This window comes from Onychostoma macrolepis, chromosome 06, assembly GCF_012432095.1.
Source record: "Onychostoma macrolepis isolate SWU-2019 chromosome 06, ASM1243209v1, whole genome shotgun sequence".
In the NCBI taxonomy this organism is placed as follows: Eukaryota; Metazoa; Chordata; class Actinopteri; order Cypriniformes; family Cyprinidae; genus Onychostoma; species Onychostoma macrolepis.
Window position 1 is genome coordinate 3,485,018 of NC_081160.1, and position 17,369 is coordinate 3,502,386.

At 37.7% G+C, this 17,369-nt stretch overlaps 1 protein-coding gene across 15 annotated transcripts in view; it reads left to right on the plus strand.

Annotated features, from left to right (window-relative positions):
• Nucleotides 1-17,369, plus strand: part of ptprfa (protein tyrosine phosphatase receptor type Fa) — a 272,540-nt gene that overhangs the window by 77,213 nt on the left and 177,958 nt on the right. For all 15 annotated transcript variants that reach the window (XM_058780183.1, XM_058780172.1, XM_058780177.1 and 12 more), the window contains exon 2: nucleotides 16,038-16,208. In XM_058780183.1, coding sequence (XP_058636166.1) covers nucleotides 16,118-16,208 — 91 coding nt within the window. In that variant the 5' untranslated portion in view covers nucleotides 16,038-16,117. The remainder of the gene's footprint in view (nucleotides 1-16,037; nucleotides 16,209-17,369) is intronic.

A 17,369-nucleotide genomic window follows, 5' to 3' on the forward strand; every position in this document is an offset into this window, starting at 1 on the left:
AGAGAGCTATATTTAAGGCCTTGCATTCCCAGAATATTAGGGTTCCCAAATAGTGCAAATACAACATAAAAAAGGTAAAATTGAGATAAAATCTAACTATATACAGCAAAAAACAGGTGTGGCAATAGGCGTTTTTTCTTTTCTTTTTTGCTTATAAACTCTACAAAACACTTCATGTACAATTACACAGACAGCTACATTACAGGGCTTTCACTCCTTGAGTAAGAGGGGTTCCTAAAAAGTGCAAATATACCATACAAAAGGTCAAATGAACACAAAGTCAAACTATACATACAACTATTTACAACAAATATCAACAAAAAGTGTGTTGTTGTTTTTTTTCTGTGCCACTCCTCAAAACAGTTTCTGTCAACAATGAGACAGAGGGCTACATCACAGGCCTTGCATTTCCATGACAAAAACTACCTAAACTATCTAAACTACTCCTAAACTATTCTCAAAATCTACTCAAACTCTTCCAAAAACTAGCAATAATATCTCTCTCTCTAATATGTGTGTGTCTCTCCGTCTACTCCATCAATCTCCCGCCGGCGCCTTTCAATTTCGCTTCTTTGCTCAGTTGGCTCCTCCTCCACTCCCTGAAATGTGCAGTCTGAAGAGCAGAGTCAGCAGATTCGCACATTTTTCTCCGTTTTGTTTTATGACAAAAACCGACGAAGTTATTAGAATAAATGCAACGCCTGTCGCATCCCATCTTGCGTTCTTTTACGAACGCGTCAATATTTTCAATATTTTTTTATATAAAGTTTAAATGATCATATCTCCGTTTTTACTTGGTCTATCAACACAAAACAAAAAGTAGTATAGAGTTTCAAGCCAGCACTTTCGATAGAAGTGGACGGCAGCGCTCAACGTGACTTTGTTTTTATGCTTCAACGTCTTAAACTGGTCATGTGTCTTGATCACGCCGGCGTGATCGGCGACTCGGAAGAGTTAATAATCAATGCACTTTTGCTTTATCTTGTCTATGTTATCATCTAAATCAAAAAATCTTTTGTAAGATTACCATTTTCGTCAGTAATTTCTCTGATGAGATTGTTTGCACAGAGGGTTTTTGCACAGACGAGCACAAAATGTAGTTTTATTCATGACCTTGCTTGTATGACAATGTTCCTCTAACTTCTTTCTAGAAACACCCAATAAGTTCTGGCTGCCAAGGCAGAAGAACACGTTATCTTTCAATCGGATTACTAATGAACCATTTTTCAGAATTAAATATTTCCCCCTTCGCTCTCTCTTTCTCTCCTCCGCTCGTATGATAAGGCGTCCTCTCATTTAGTACAGTGATAACTCACTGAGGCATGTTAACCGCATCCCTGAGCGCTTCTTTAATTGACTAACTTTTTAGTATCTCTCTCTCGTTCTCAAGTTATTTAGCATTCATTTCACTGGCAGGAAAGCGAGAGCTGCCAGTATATCTCTCAGAGACAGACCCTCGACATTAAATCACACACACATAACACGGAGCTCGGTAACAAAACTCCCTCTAGTGCAGACACAATGTGCATCAACAGCACTTTGCCTCTGTCAGTCTTGAATTATGTATTTTGTTTGATTTTCCCACAGCGATGGCTGCAGACATGCATGACGGTGAGAGAGCGAGAGTGATGCTATAGATCTTGATTACAGTGACACTCTCATCAGAGCACACATGCTCACATAAACGCTCTTGTCAATAGTGAGATGTTAATGTGAGCAATGCGAGTGAAAGAGCCGTCCTGGTAATTAATTCCAATTCAAGGCCTAAGTGCTTTGAGGAGAGATAACGGTGAGCCGCCATGATGCAGCGGGTTGAGCCGCCTCTCTTCTGCCTGCATGTTGCACTGATGCAAGAACAAGGAAAGATGGAAAAAGCTCTCTACAAACCTAAGTGAGCTGCCTTGCTGTCTTCTATCTGCACAGATGCCTTCCAAAGGCTTTACAATGACTCTGATGCAACAAAGCTGAGCAGCTTATTCACAACCAACAGCACAGATACTCCGCTGATTTAGTTGTTGTCAGTGGGTCCTTTTTGTTAAAATGGCACACCTTTATTTTATCAAACTGTTATTTTTTAATATATGTCACACGATCCTTCGCAAATCATTCTAATATGCTGATTTACTGCTCAAGAAACATTTATTATTATTATCAATGTTGAAAAGAATTGTGCTGCTTCATATTTTTGTGCAAACCATGAACTTTTTTTTAGGATTTGTTGATGAATAGAAAGTTAAAAAGAACAGTATTTGTTTGGAATAGAAATATTTGTAAGAATACAAATGTGACTTTTAATTAACCGAATGCATCCTTGCTGAAAAAAATCTAATTTTCTTTAGTGAAAGATTTTTATTTATTTGATTTGCTTTTTATTTATTACAAAAAAGAAAAAATGCAACAAGCTGGAAATTTTACAGCTATGATTTAACTCACATAAATTTATAAACACCATGCAGAAGATTAGTGATTGGCTTGTTTTTGTCTTTTAAGGCTATCACAAGTCATTTCTGTAAAATTAAACAAAAAAGCTAACGTTTTCCATCTAAAGAAGATTATCTTGGTGACAATTCACTATAATTTCTATATTGTTGAGCTCTGATTATAAAACAGAGTAGGGACATTTTTACTTGTCAGCAATGCATTCTTGGTTTGCCTTCTCTGTGGAATTTACATGCAGTGTTGCTTTGGATTTTGTCCACAATCTTGGTTTTGCAGCCTATCTTTTGAAACAGCTTGTGTGTTGGGCCTTTGAAGCCTTTCAAGGTTTTCATAGTTTTGGAAAAAGAGAAAGGAGTCCTCTCCCCTGCTGTCTTCTCTATTAAAGCTGAGAGCTCTCTCTTGGGTGCCCATCTCTCTGAGGAGGGACCTGCTATGGCCACTGACCACATTGTTATAATAGACAGATTTATGTGCTCGAGGGACTCATAAAGCTGCTCCCCTTTTCCTCCCACGAGTCACATCATGCTGTCCCTCCCTCCTGCTGAACTGCTGTACTATTATAACCCAGCTGGCAGATAGAAACGCTTTCGCTCTCACTCTTATTCTCTCTGTAAGCGCACTCGTGCATAAGAGGAAATACAGGTGCATTTTAACTGAGCGTGAGACAACATCATGGACAACCCGTCAGCCATCACCTCTCACTCCTGTTATACCACACTTCCAGCTCTAATGGTGATAGATGTGGCACACTTGTGCGCTTGTGCATTATAACGAGAAGCAGGTGGCGTGTTTATTCCCCAGGAAGTGTGTCGGCGAGCGTGCATGTGACTGATATCCTGTACAGCTAATGAATCAGAGCTGAGCATGAGAGTGCACTGGGCAGGTCACGACAACAAACCCTCTTGGACACATGGTAAAACATTCAGGGTCAGACAGGTGAGCAAATAGCCGACACTCTGTGAGGTCAGATACCTGTGGAGGTTAATTACTGTTGTGTCCTGAGGCTGAACATTAACCTGGGTCACCTACGGGCCACGGCATTTAGGCTAGTGCTAACTCGACTGGCTATATCCTCTGAACTCATGCCATCACTTGCTCAAAAGGTCATAACGGATGTCACTGTCACAGCTTCTCAAGCGCAAAGTGCCTATTCCCAAATGTTAGCGTCAGGATATTGATTGGTGGCAGACGGTCTCATTTAATTGGTCGACGGCACTCTCTCTGGCCCTCAGCGTTTAATCACATGCAGTGCATTTGAGACGCCTCTGAAACCCCAATTAATCAAAACAAAACAATCAATGCACAGCAATGTGTGCGAATCCTAAACCAGCTACTTTAGGAGTAACTCCCCCAATTGCTGCGTGACAGAAAACCATAGGATTTTAAAGATTTTATGCTTGTTTCATCATTTTACGTTTTTATTTGAATCAACAAAAGCCTTCCAGCAAACGTGTTTGACATTGATTCTTTGTGTAAGGAGAGATTAACAGTTAGTAACTGGTCTTTTTGTTGGGTTTCCAATACAACATGATACCCGATCAACATGCATGCAATTACAACCATGTTTTGAACTTTTAAACTTGTTGTTGAGTATTTGATCTCAACACAGCAAATATCAAACTTTTGGGATGTAAATCATCCTGAAGCATTTGTGCTCCAATCTTGAATGACTAACAGGTTAAATCATGTGTCTTATTGAGTATGCTGTGAATTTAAGTAAGCAGATGCACAATTTATACCTGCTGGATGGTGAAACAGGTGAAAATATTCCACAGACTTGTGTTGAAGGAGGAATGTAGGAATGTAAGCCATGTTCAGAGACCAGATCACACAGACTTGAAGGTGCTTTTCATGGAAGATATGACAAAAAAAAAAAAATAAATACCATCCACATAGAATACCCTTCTAACTGCAAAAATCGAGTACAAAATCTAGTTTTAAGTAGACTGTACTTATAGTAAATGATGAATTAAATGACGTTTCTGTGAATGCAAAACATGAAATTCCTGAGTTATTTGTTCTTACTTTTGTATTATTGGTGAAAACGTCATATTTATGTTACATTTGTATTCACTATTGTATATTCTGTACAGCTGCTTTATACCTGAATGGAATTTGTTTATAACTGATGAAGTTTTGCAGCATTGACACAGTTATTGAACTGAATTGAATCACTGAATCTGAATTGAATTACTGAACTGACTAGAGCTGAATAATAGCACTATTGTCTTCAGATGAGCTGAAGTTTTGAGTTATTGAACTGAACTGAATCAACACTGAACTCACTTGAGCTGAATAATGACTATTGTCTTTTAGAGCTGTTTTACAGCAGAATTAAAAAAATATTGAGTAAAATCCATCAGCTTTAATCGTTATTTCACCATGAAATCAAAAGTCATTTACTCACCCTCATGTCTTTCCAAACCTGTATGACTTTCTTTCTTGGAAAAACAAAAGGAAATGTTTTCATAAAAGTTTGCGCTTCCGTTATCAAGGGATTGAAGTTATTCTTACCCAAAATATGTCATTAGATCTAAAATTTTCCTCATATTTGCATTTTACTTGTATTTAATTAACTCTTTTTGGCACAGGACCCATTTCATTATGGCAAGTTTCATTAGGCAGATGTGTGAATGAGATTTAAGAACTGAAGTTTTTCAGTACTTAGAAAGAAAGTCATATGAGCTTGGGAGTGACATGAGGGAGAATACATTTTGACAGTATTAGATTTTTTAAAACTATCTTTATAAGCATCTTTTTCGTTTTATAAAGACTGCATACTCTTTTCTGTGGTTGCCGCCGATCTGTTCCATTATAAACTAGCACCACAGCTGATAATATAAAGTCATATCTGTCTTGTGTTGGTCTCATGATCCGTTAAGCAGGAAGCATCAGCAGTGTTGGAATAAGACTCTTGGGATGAGTATAAATCTGGACGGTTGATCGAAATTTATGTAGTTGCCAGAATTGCAGGTTCAGTTGTGGAGAGCCAGGCGACGAGACGTGCAGTTCATCACATCCTGGTGTCTGGGGCGCTTTTGACCGGCTCACTGAAGCGCTGGGTCACCCATGGCTAATCATTAACTCATTATTGTGTATCAGGCTGTAGATCAGCTTTAACTCCAGTGCATTTAGAACTCTGACAGTTTTATGGAGGCTTCGGAATACGTCTGTACAGAGCAATAAAACACTCTACAAATGGAATCTTGGAATGCTGTGGGAATGTGACGGCATGAATAGACTGTGGTCTTTCTGGCTCGCGTTCAGTGATTCAGACTTCCTGAAATGCCCAAATGGCGCTAATCGCTCGAGGTGTTCTGCTCTACTGGGTCATCTGTTCTCCTTTGTAGGCTTCAATAGCTACATCCTTCACTAACCTTTGGTTGATTTCTGATTAATTTTTAAACCCTACTCATGTTCCTGAACCTAATAAATCATTTCTTGATCCACTTGCATGACATCGTATTGTAGACGTGTTCAATTGACTTTAAGACAAGAAGTCAGCTTCTCAGATGTGTAAAGAGCAGATATTATTGCTCATAAACCTTTTAAACAAATACTAACATGGCATACCAAGCATCGTCAACAGGCTCACACTTTTTCTCCTAGAATCTTCTTTCCTCGTCCACCTTTTCATTTGGTGATGACCTGACTTGCACTTTTGTCTTTGACCATCAGCAGAGAGCACACTCAATAGCCATGAAAAATATTTGCATTCTTAAGGCACAAAAGACATGAACTCAAAATTTAGTCTTTTACCATCTTAATTTATGTTGCTCTTCTTATTGGAAGTGATTCATTAGTGCACGCTAATTTTTGCCTGATGTAACCAATATTTTTTCAACCCATTTCAACCGAATTTAACCACAGTTTGTATAGAGACAAGTTCTACATAATCCAGACAACTGAATCAGGAATGCTGCACGTTGACTATGAAACATATCTGTTTTATTGGAATAATAAAAAATATAATAAGTAAAATGAGCATTTTGATAATAGCAAACAACTTAAAAACCTTTTAAAGGGGTCATCGGATACCCATTATCCCTTAGGATGCCCAGTTGATATGATTCTTTAGGGTCTTAATGAAAGGTCTATAACATACTTTGGTTAAAATTTCTCAATGGTAGTGTAAAAAACACCCTTTTTACCCTGTCAAAATCAGCTCTGTTTTCAGCAAGCTGTTTTTTAGTCCATGTCGCTTTAAATGCTAATGAGCTCAGCTGACCCCACCCCTCTCTTCCATGGGGTGACGAGCAGACTGTAAAGTACAGCTGCGAAACTGGCTAACTAACACATTATTAGAAAAGGTGATTTGCAAAGATTCATAAAAAACCCTTATACTCACTTCTTCTGTAGATGAAGCTGGATCACGAATGATTTGCGCAAACATAGATGCATTTGAGCAGATCGGGTTAGGCGCATTCCCTTCAAAAATGAAAGTAACGTTAATCCTCTGTGTCTTCTGCGGCTCAGATGTCGGGAGTAAATGACGACTGCTATATTCTTTATTACATCCAACAACAAAACACCTCAATTGCTTATTCGGAGACATCTTGTCTTCCTCTGCACCGGTGTCGAGACAATGCAGGAGAGCTCTTGGCTCACTCAGGGCGGGTCTAAGGTAAGACGGCCTTGTCAATCAACTATCGTGGGAGGGGCCTGTGCAGAACTATGTAATTCTGACAGGAATCTCAGAACAGCCTGATTTGAGAAAGGTGATTTTTAAAACAGGGATTTAAAAAAAAAAAAACACTGGGTGGATTTTTATCATTATAGGATGGATGTGTACTCACACTTCCAACACACATTTATGTTCAAACAACTTGTAAAGTGAATTTTTGCATCCGATGACCCCTTTAAAAACCTATTAAGCAAAAAAAAAATACAATAAAATAATATAAGAAAAATTAAAACCAGTTATGCTTGTTTTTAAATTCTAAAAAAAATATAGTGTCATATTGCAGATTTTATAGAGTCATATTGCAGTGATGTTTACATTTAGCCTTTGCATTTGGCAAACACTTTTATCCAAAGTGACTGTATGTATGTATCGCGATGTATGAACTGCATAAATATTAAGCAAAGTTAACATTTATTTTCTTAATAGCAAACCCACTTTTCAAGCAATCAAAAAAGAGGGACAGTTATGCTTTTTTTAGTAAATATAAAACAATAAATATAGTGTCATATCGCAGACTTTGTTATTTAATGCAATAATATTTATGCATTTGGCAGATGCTTTCGTCCAAAGCAACTTTGCATTTAAGGGACATTTTATGTGTTCAATGCATTCCCTGTAAATCAGACCCATGACCTTGGCGGTAGTGCCTGCTCTTCATACATTTCAAGTGTGATGTAAGTGTCTGAACTGCAATGCTCATGTAATATAACCAGTTGCAGATGACTTGCACCTCAACCGCAGAGCACAGGAGTGTTTCTCCTCTCAAATCGCTCTGTGTGGTCTGCATCTCATGCTGCTGTTACATTTATCACACGCTCCTACATTTTCTTTATCTGTCGTTTTCACCCTGTCATTATATGCAGCACAGTGCCATCGCTTTTCCTTCCCTTATTAGTGTAATCACACCATTAACTTCGCTGTTGATACTTTGCTCTGGGGGCCAAAGTTATTTCGTAAATCTTTTATGGCCGCGCCACAGGATGTTGCAATAGCGTGTCCTGAGGGGCTCATCACTTCTCTCTTGTTAGATTTTTTTTTATCTTTAACTCGCATACTCATGCACACTTTTAGTGCTTCTCTTGCCACTAATAATTAGTTGCAAGGGTGATAAAAGTATTTTTTTTCCCAGATCCCCCTCTGGCCACATAATCCCGTAAGCGCCACACACCACACTGAGTGCTTCCCTCAAACAAAGATTAAAAAAAGTTTATCATCCGGCATGCTGGGCTCTGTATGCAGAAAGAGGAGCTAAAAGCTTCTGCGAGGCCCTCAGGAACGACTGCAGTAAAACCATTGAAACCACGGCTGTGAATCAGTCAAGGTCAAGATCTGTCTCCATGTTTTGTGTTATTGATTTTTAAGTGGGTATTGCCCTGTCCTGCCATCCAGAGTTTTTAGTGCTGTTTGTGTGTGTAAATGGTTTTGTAAAGAGATGGCATTGTTGAGTTTTTGAATGTCTGCAATGGATTGAATTCAGACTGATAGCTGAGGAACACTGAGCATGTTACACAGCACTGAGTGAATCTCTGGATATTTTTCAGCCTTTTGGTGATACACAATATATATCTTGATATTTTCATATTTACTCTGAAGTGGCTTGAAAGGGTGCTTTTTCAGTCAGACGAAACATAATTTCAACCAAACAGCAAGCTGGATTTAATAAGTAAAAAGTCTAGTTAAAAGTAGTCAAGTCAGCATTTCCATTTTCACTAACTGAAAGATTTTGTTGAATCATTTTAATTTACGATTATCAGTGCTTCCCCTAGGTTTTCGGCTTTTTGGGGGTGGGTCCGTTTTTTTTCAGTTTTAATTAAATTTTTAATTGGACTCCTTTTTAATGGTTAAATTAAATTGTATTTATCAAAAAGCATGTCTAATTAATTAATATCATGAAAGTTAAACAATTTAACATCAATTTATTAAAAGTTTAACAAAAATTACATGTTTAGGGCCCTATGAAATTTTTTCCAACCTTATGTTTTATTGTTACCAAATTCTGTGTTTTAGCATGTCTAATTATTTGAAAGCATAAAAACAAGTTTCATTTATTCTTACGATAGCCCTATGATTTTTTTTCCCTCAGAAATTTTGTGTTGTGTATTTTCAGTTTTTAAGGCATACAATTTAATTTATCTTTTAATTAATGAAAATTAACCAAATTGTATTTTTTGGAAAATAAAGGGGATTTAATATTACAATTAATAACATTGAAGAAATATTGTATGATTATCCCTTAAAAATAAGGTGTTAATAATTTTATTTTAATATTCTATAACATTCTACTGAACAATAGTAATTTTTGCCGCGATGAAATGAAACCAAACTTTTATTTTGATGGTTTGCCGTGAATACCTTTACATTTCTGTGTGTACATGATATGAGGATAGGTTTTACTGAAACGGTCGAATGCTCATGAAGTGACTCTCAGAGCAGTTCTGGAGATTCATGTATTTATGTCCTCATTTAGTGAGACGGCAGACGTTAATATCACCGGAAGCTTCAGTACGAGTAGTAAACAAAACCACGCGTCTGCGCCATTCACTACCCGGACAGCAAGCAGTGTCGGCCCAGATCCGGCCCACATCTAGCCCACATGTATTTCACACAGATGAGGCCAGATGTGGGCTGGATCTGGGCCAAAACTATGTTGCTGTCTGGGTAACATATAAACATGCGGAATTCATATTTAAATAGTCTTTTTGCAGCTTAATATTTACAAATACAACTTGTGTGTGCGCGCATCGGAATCGTGTAAATAAAATAAATAACATAGGGCTATTTAGTTTGTTTAATAAAATAACAAGGTATATTTGTGCCATTGGGCAATCCCTACATTGTAATAAGCATCAATATTTAAGTACATATAATTTTATTTTAAAAGGCACAAAGAGACATATTTGCTTTATGATGCAATTGATTGAATCGATTCATTTGGAACAGAGAGTTTAAACTGATCATTGCAAACATATTGTGAATATTTGATTTCACCCAGCTCTTATACCTGCTCGCATTACGTCTTTTACGCTTTTTTGTAAACAGACTTTTCCTGGGTGATATGATCTTGAAACCTTGTTTTGTATGTATTACTGTCTGTATTCGTGTTAAAAAGGAAAAGGAAGCACACAAAGTGCTTTAGGCACCTTAATTTTCCTCAGTTTTCTCTGTTGAGACAATGAACCTCCATTCCTGCCTTTGCTCCAATATTTACAGCCTCAAATCCGTTTCCCTCTTCGCAAATTCCTGCCGCAGCACAAATCTTCCTCAGCCGCTCCACAAATCTCCTAGCATCGCACAGCACTTGAAAGCCACAAATCTCGCAGGATTGCGTAGCTGCAGGGCGACCGGTGGAGCCGCGCGTTTGCACCTGGCTGCCAGTGATGAGCTCTATCACTCTGCATGAGCCAGAATTCCTCTTCCTGTCTGTCCATGCATGCCATCAGCTATGAGATGAAAGCTAGAGCTTTAAAGACATGCACACTCTTGACATATAGGATAGCTTGATGCCACGTATATGCTGCCAGGCATGAGTTTGGACACACTTGACTGAATTTACAGTATATATTATATATTTTAAAAACCTTTTGATGCAAAGACTTCTGCTGAAATGTTTGAAATTAGTTTTGTGGGCAAACATAAATTGTACCGATGCATAATTTTCTTAACCAATATACTATATGTTATGTACAGTATGTCATGAGTTAGTAGAACTTTTTAGTTTATGTTTTTATTTTGATTAGATTTTGTTTACTTTATTTGGAATTTTTTTCCCAATTTTATTGATTTATTTTTTAAAGCATGCATGTAAATTCCATAAATATGGTTTATAAGCATCCTAGAATGCACCTTATGAAGATAGCTTTCTTTAATTATTATTATTATTATTATTAATAATAATAATAATTTTACTACTACTAGTAATAGGTATATTTGATTTATTTATGTATTTATTTATGAAAGCATACATGTGAACTCTTAACATAGTGTTTATAAGTATCACAGGATGCATCTCATGAAAGGTTTTTTTTTTTCCTGCAGGTTTTGGTCACTGCATTATTGGTAACACTTTATTTTAAGGTGTCCTTGTTACACATTTTACATGTACTATTATAATAACAATAAATTATACAGAGTTACATGCAAGTAAGCCTAAAACAAACTCTAATCCTAACCCTAACCCTATTGTAACTATATGTAGTGAATTAATATTACTCAGTACTTAAGTGTATAATTACACTGTAACAAGGACACCTTAAAATAAAGTGTAACCCATTATTCATGATCTTGCATATTTCCATTTGTGTTATACATAGTTTTCATGACTTTACTATTATTAAAAAAATGTGGAAAGTAGCCATAGTAAGAAATGAGATGTTTAACACTCCAGAATTAAGTTAGACACAGATGTCTCATTAGCATTGCTGATGAACCACGGTCCCCTTCTTAACTAAAGATCCACCATTCTTGGCACTTCTTCTCTTTAATGAAATTTGGATGAACTGTTTGGAATACAGGGCTGGTGTGTATGACTCACTCTGTGCCTCCTTCCCATGGGGAGTGGGCGGATAACAGTGGAGATAAGAGACTGCTGCCCCTTGAGGGTGCTCCTCCTGCAGGATGAAAATTTCATCCTTTCCCCTTCACACCCCCAGAGTCTGCTGCGAGAAGATATCATTCCCTCTTTGCTGCTTTCTGCCTGTCGCTGTAAACACAGCTGACTTGGTCCTGCATCAGACCCAGAGAAAAATAAAGAGTTTGCATCTATAAACCATGGTGAACTGCTAATTTTGCCAAACTAGCAATCTGACACTGTGAAAATGTAGCTGGCATCAATATTGGGTGAAATTCTAATGAGATGTCATTATTTTTATGGTGACTTTTCAGTATTGTACTTTAGTACCTGCAAAAGGATTCAGGTGATGCTGGATGAATTTTGGCCAAAAGGAGATCTTTTAAAGCATAATTCACTGCCTTTTGTTGGAAACGGCCTGTAAGTGTGCGTGTACAGTATGATGTCTAGTTAGGGGGCTCACTTGGGTTTGGAACAGAGCCAAAATGCCAAAATCAAATGTCCTCTGTAGTATGTGCTTTTGAAGCATCACTTTCATGTTTGATGTTCATTTAAAGGAAAGGAAACAAAGTAACAGGTATTCATAATGAGGTTTGGAAATCTGTTTCAGTCAGCTCCAAACATTCAGATTCATTTTATTTGGGTCATTAAGACATTATACTGTCAAACTGAACACATGCAGCAAGTGTATGTTTTAGACTTTAAATTAATCTTTCATCAGACATTAGTTTGCTTATAGCACTCTAAAAATGGATTTAAAAAAAGCATTTTTTAGAGTGAGTTAACGCAGTGTGCTTTTCTTCTTTTTCCGCCTGCGTTCACTCTCATTGCAGGGAAATGTCTCATTCAGTTTATGTAAAGTCACGTTAGAATCTTGACATCTGAATATTAACCTCCATTTCAGGGATACAAATGGCATGGATAGATAATAGTGGCACTCTTTGTAACAATATTGATGTGATTTAAATGAGCAGCACAACAAACGAGCTCTCCGAACTGCCGCCCTCTCCCCTCATTTGCCTGAATTCATTTGCTTAATTGAATATACGGCAATAAATGTGCTTTTTAAATGGCAATGCTGTTTAGGGAAGTACATATGCATCAGACTGATGAACTTAAGTGTAGCTCTTTATTAATATTCAAAGAGCATTGATTTTCTAAGTGTATGTCAGATATTACTGCTGCTCTGGCCCGTGTTGAAGGGTTTTCTGTCGAGGAAATCTCTAGCAACCAATTTCTCCTCTGGGATTATGATAGATTATCCGTCAATCCAGAAGTAATAAAGCAAGTGCTCTTTTCGGCTATCAGACTATCAGACAATCCAGCAAATAAGTAACATCATGTTGGTCCTGGAATTACAGCAGAATTATGCAGAATTTATGTGCATTTATGCTAGAGGAAGTCAGTGCAACCTGCAGCAGCCATTCTAGAAAGCAAAACTTGATGAAGATAAGACGACATTTTTGATATTTTTGCAATGATTTTATTGTCAATAAAATTAAGCAACATTGTAAGTGTAACAGTAATTTTAATGCATTTTTATTTGGCCATGCATGTAATGAGTCATTAATTTTATGTTCCCTCCTTGTCTCACAAAATGTAATGTCGTCAAATGTTAAATAGCAAAAATGGCAAATCAAAATTCAATGATTCATTGTGTCTTTTTAGTTAAACATATTGTATTTGTACTGTATCATTGTTTCTAGCAACATTGAGATACTATTCGTTTTTGTGAATGTTTTGAATTATTTTTTTATTTATTTTTTGTTTTGTTTTCATTTTAATTGTAGTTAAAGCTTTAGTAATGTAGTTATAGTTATATGTAGTTATACACCAGTCACACGCAACTCATGAATTCAGACCAGAGCAATGACTGACGTGTGCGACGTGTGCTGTTGAATGGCTGCAACCCTACTGTGCAGTTCCTGTGCAGTCATGTCCTGAGAGAAACGTCCTGACCTTTGCCCCTTCATTTAAACACACTTGTCATCGTGGAGAGTCTAGCTGGCTGCTCGTATCATTTGTCTTTCAGCAGAAGCGACTGGGGTCTTAAGAAATGCAGGCCGCGTTTTCCCAGCGTGCTCTTCCTGCAGGAATGTTCAGGAGAGCCTGCAGGTTGGGCACGCCGGAGACGCTTGGCTGGCGCAATTGTAGCATCCACTCAGAAGCAGAGTCTGTGTTTTCTTTGGAAAGGCAGAGACGGTGGGGAGCAGCCTGCTGTAATTACAACGTGTGCTGAAGCAGAGAGGCTCGTGTGTGCAGAGTGTCACGCGCTGCAGTGTTTGTGTGTGCATGTCCCTAAATGCTCGCAGTTTAATGCAGTGTCGGTGACTCTGTCAGCTCAGCGGTTCTGTTCCAGACTCATGATTTCCATAATAAGAGGGAGAAATGGCGGGCTTGGAGGCGGAGAGATGTTTCCGTCTGCTCAGCCTGCAGGAATGTGGAAGCGCACCTTCAACTCCCGATCAAATGGCGTTTGAGGGTGGAAGCTGTTTGCCGAGCGCCAGCGGCTCCAAACTTTCCTGCTGCGGTGGCGGTGTAATTAGTGCTGGTCTACGGGCGTCTCTCTCTGTGGTGTATCCATGATTATTTTCTCTGTGGCAGAGGGAGTGTGTTGCATAGCATATGTCTGCTTTGTGTGAGCGTGATTAATTAGCCCGGGTCCGGCCAATTACATGATGAGCGCTTCTGGTTAATAAATAAATGCATCATCTTAATCATGAGTGAGTGAGAGCGTGCATGGGGTGGCTTCATTGGAAAGATGCATGAGAGCCCTCAGCACACGGGCTGTTAACACACACAAACCTCTAGATACACGCAACGCACTCAGCGTGAATCTGGCGCAACGCGTGTGTCCTCCAAAGGCCAGAGGTGTCTGTGGTCATTGAAACACGCTCGAGGGACTCATTGTGGCTGGAGCTCATTTGCTTGTGTTTAAAACCACTTTATTAAATTAACACAGTGACATCATTCCTTGTGTGCATGATGTCACCATGTTAAAGGAATAGATCAGCGCAAAAGCTCTGTATGTTCCCCTGCTGACCAATAATGCCAGAGAAATAAATGCTATAATGAATCCTTTGCGCCATATTGAAATAAATAATATTTTCCCTGGGTTCTGTCTTTTTATTCAATAATGTAGTATTTTTATATATATATACAGTATATATATATATATATATATATATATATATATACCTGTAGTACTATTGTATTTATTATTAACTTTTTGAATTTGCTTTTAATTTTTGCATTAATGTGTTATGGGCTTTTGTCATTTTTATTATTTTTTTAAATAAATATATTTTTTATGCTTTCATTTATTTTTATTTCACTTTTAGTATTTTTTTCCTATGCATTCTACACGTTGTTTTATCTAATATTTCTATTTTATTTGAGCAAAATGAATCATATTTAAGTTGTGAATGTGACTTTGCTGTCTTTGTTGAATGTTATGCATGAAAAAATTATGTAATTTCAATCTATTGAGTTTTCCTAGGAGGTGGAACACGTGGACATATGCCCAGTGTTGACCTGTGTAATCTGATTCATGAACAAATGACTCTTATGAACCAGTTCTATTTAGTGAATCAGAAACATACAGCACAACCAGTGTAGTCTGATTCCAGAGCAGTCTATTCCTATGAGATTATTCTTTCAATGAATATTTAGTGCTGGTTACCATTTTGAATCACTTTGAAGAATCAGTCTGACAAAACTGAATTCATCAGAGCGGTTACTGAATTAGCATCTCTGCACTCTGAACTGAACTGCAAGCTATTATTAGTTTCAGTGATGAAGCAAAGTTTAATTAGATTTAAAATGAAGCATGTTTGTCTACATGTCAATGTGACATGTAGACAAAATATACTCTTTTGCAATGTTTTTTTTGTGCGTTTCTGTAATAACTGAAGGAAAATCTACCCCTCTGGATGAGCTTTCAGATCTCATTTTCTTTTTTCACATATTTACACTACTGTCACAGTAAATAATGATTTTCAGTAAACAGTGACTTCACTTTTTGGCACTGTTCCTCATAAAAGCTATCATAGGACTTCAGAAGACTTCTTTTGAAATATTTAAGCAGAGTAGAGAATGCTGTAATGTTTTGGAATGTGATGATGTAATGTTTGATTGCATACATTATCATAATGCTTCATGATGTCATTCTCCTATTGCTTTAATTTACGAGATGATCATACAGAATTACGGGAATGTGATGTAATGCTCTTGGAATGCTAATAATGAGCTCATGTCTTGGAATGTGGTGATGTCATGTTTGAGGATTTGTATGTGTTGTTGGCATTGCATCTTTCTGATGTCATTCTCCTTTGTGTCCCCCGTCAGGTCTCACTAAATGGTAGCGTGAGCGTGTAGTGATCCAGCAGGAGTTTAGGAACCCCTGCGGTGAGTGCCATCCACGAATCATGGTGCCACATACCCGACAAGCCTCTCCTCGCGGCAGAGCCACGTCCATCCTGCTGCTGCTTTGCCTGGTGGTGCCAATCCATGCAGACAGTGAGTAGCACACTTAAAATACACACTACTCTCTTCTATCAGTTCATGACTGCCATTCTGTACATCTCTGATCTAAAAACACAAGTGTGTAGGAACGGGAATTTCATGCTGTTTACAAAACAAACACAACCTTCTTTCCTAAAGTGGCTGTCTTTTTACATCACACCGGTTGTCAAGTGTTATTTTCTTTCAAATAAATTGAGGGAATTCTGGTTAGCGCTATGAAAAAATTAGATGAGGAAATATGGATGTCAGAGGGATTTGAGATGTTGGATGCAATCAACGTCGTGTTGTTTGTGTAATAGCGTATGCGGGAGGATCTTTCAGATTCACATCGATCTTGTTTGTCTCCAGGGACCCGCGCAGGTCTTAATGAACACTACATGCTTCGCGTCACATTTATCCAGCTTTTAAAGGGCAAATTAATACGTCCAAAAATATGAGGCCTGCTGGTTTGCTTTTTGCTGGGGAAATTGTTGCTGTCATCATTGAAAGATTTGGGTCCTGAAGCATTAGAGTCCCTTGAGAAAGATATCAGCGAGTATTTTTGCAAAATCAAATAGCTGTGTTTACTCCAGCCGTAGATCAGAATTGATAAGAGTGTGTTTGTGCAGCACTGTGAGAGTCACATGTCATGTAGTCCCTGAACCCTGAGGCCAATAAAAACAATAAGAACACCAAAGTCTGGTCACTTATTACCGCTGCCGATCTTTATGATGCCGTAATACCAGCAGCATTAATCATTTACGTACCGCTACCATTCCCAAACTAGGACTCACCTTATATGGAATTTTAGTTGTGTACCTTGAGAAAAATATTTACGTCTTACTATCTTCTGGAAGGTTGACCAAGTTAGATGTAGTGTGTTTGTTTTGCAGCAAGGTTAAGTTAGCTATTGGTTGTGGTCTTTTATTCAGATCGTTTTGGAATAGATAGCGCAAAATGTATGCCATGAATACCAACCTGTATAAAATACTTTTATTCAGCCAGAATGAACTATATTGATCAAAACTTCAAAAAAGTGGCAGTAAAGACATTTATAATGTTACAAAAAAAAAATCTGTTTCAAATAAATGCTGTTCTCTTGAACTTTCTATTCATCCAATGATCTTGAAAAAAAAGTATCCCAGTTTCCAAAAAAAAAAAAAAAATGGAGCAGCA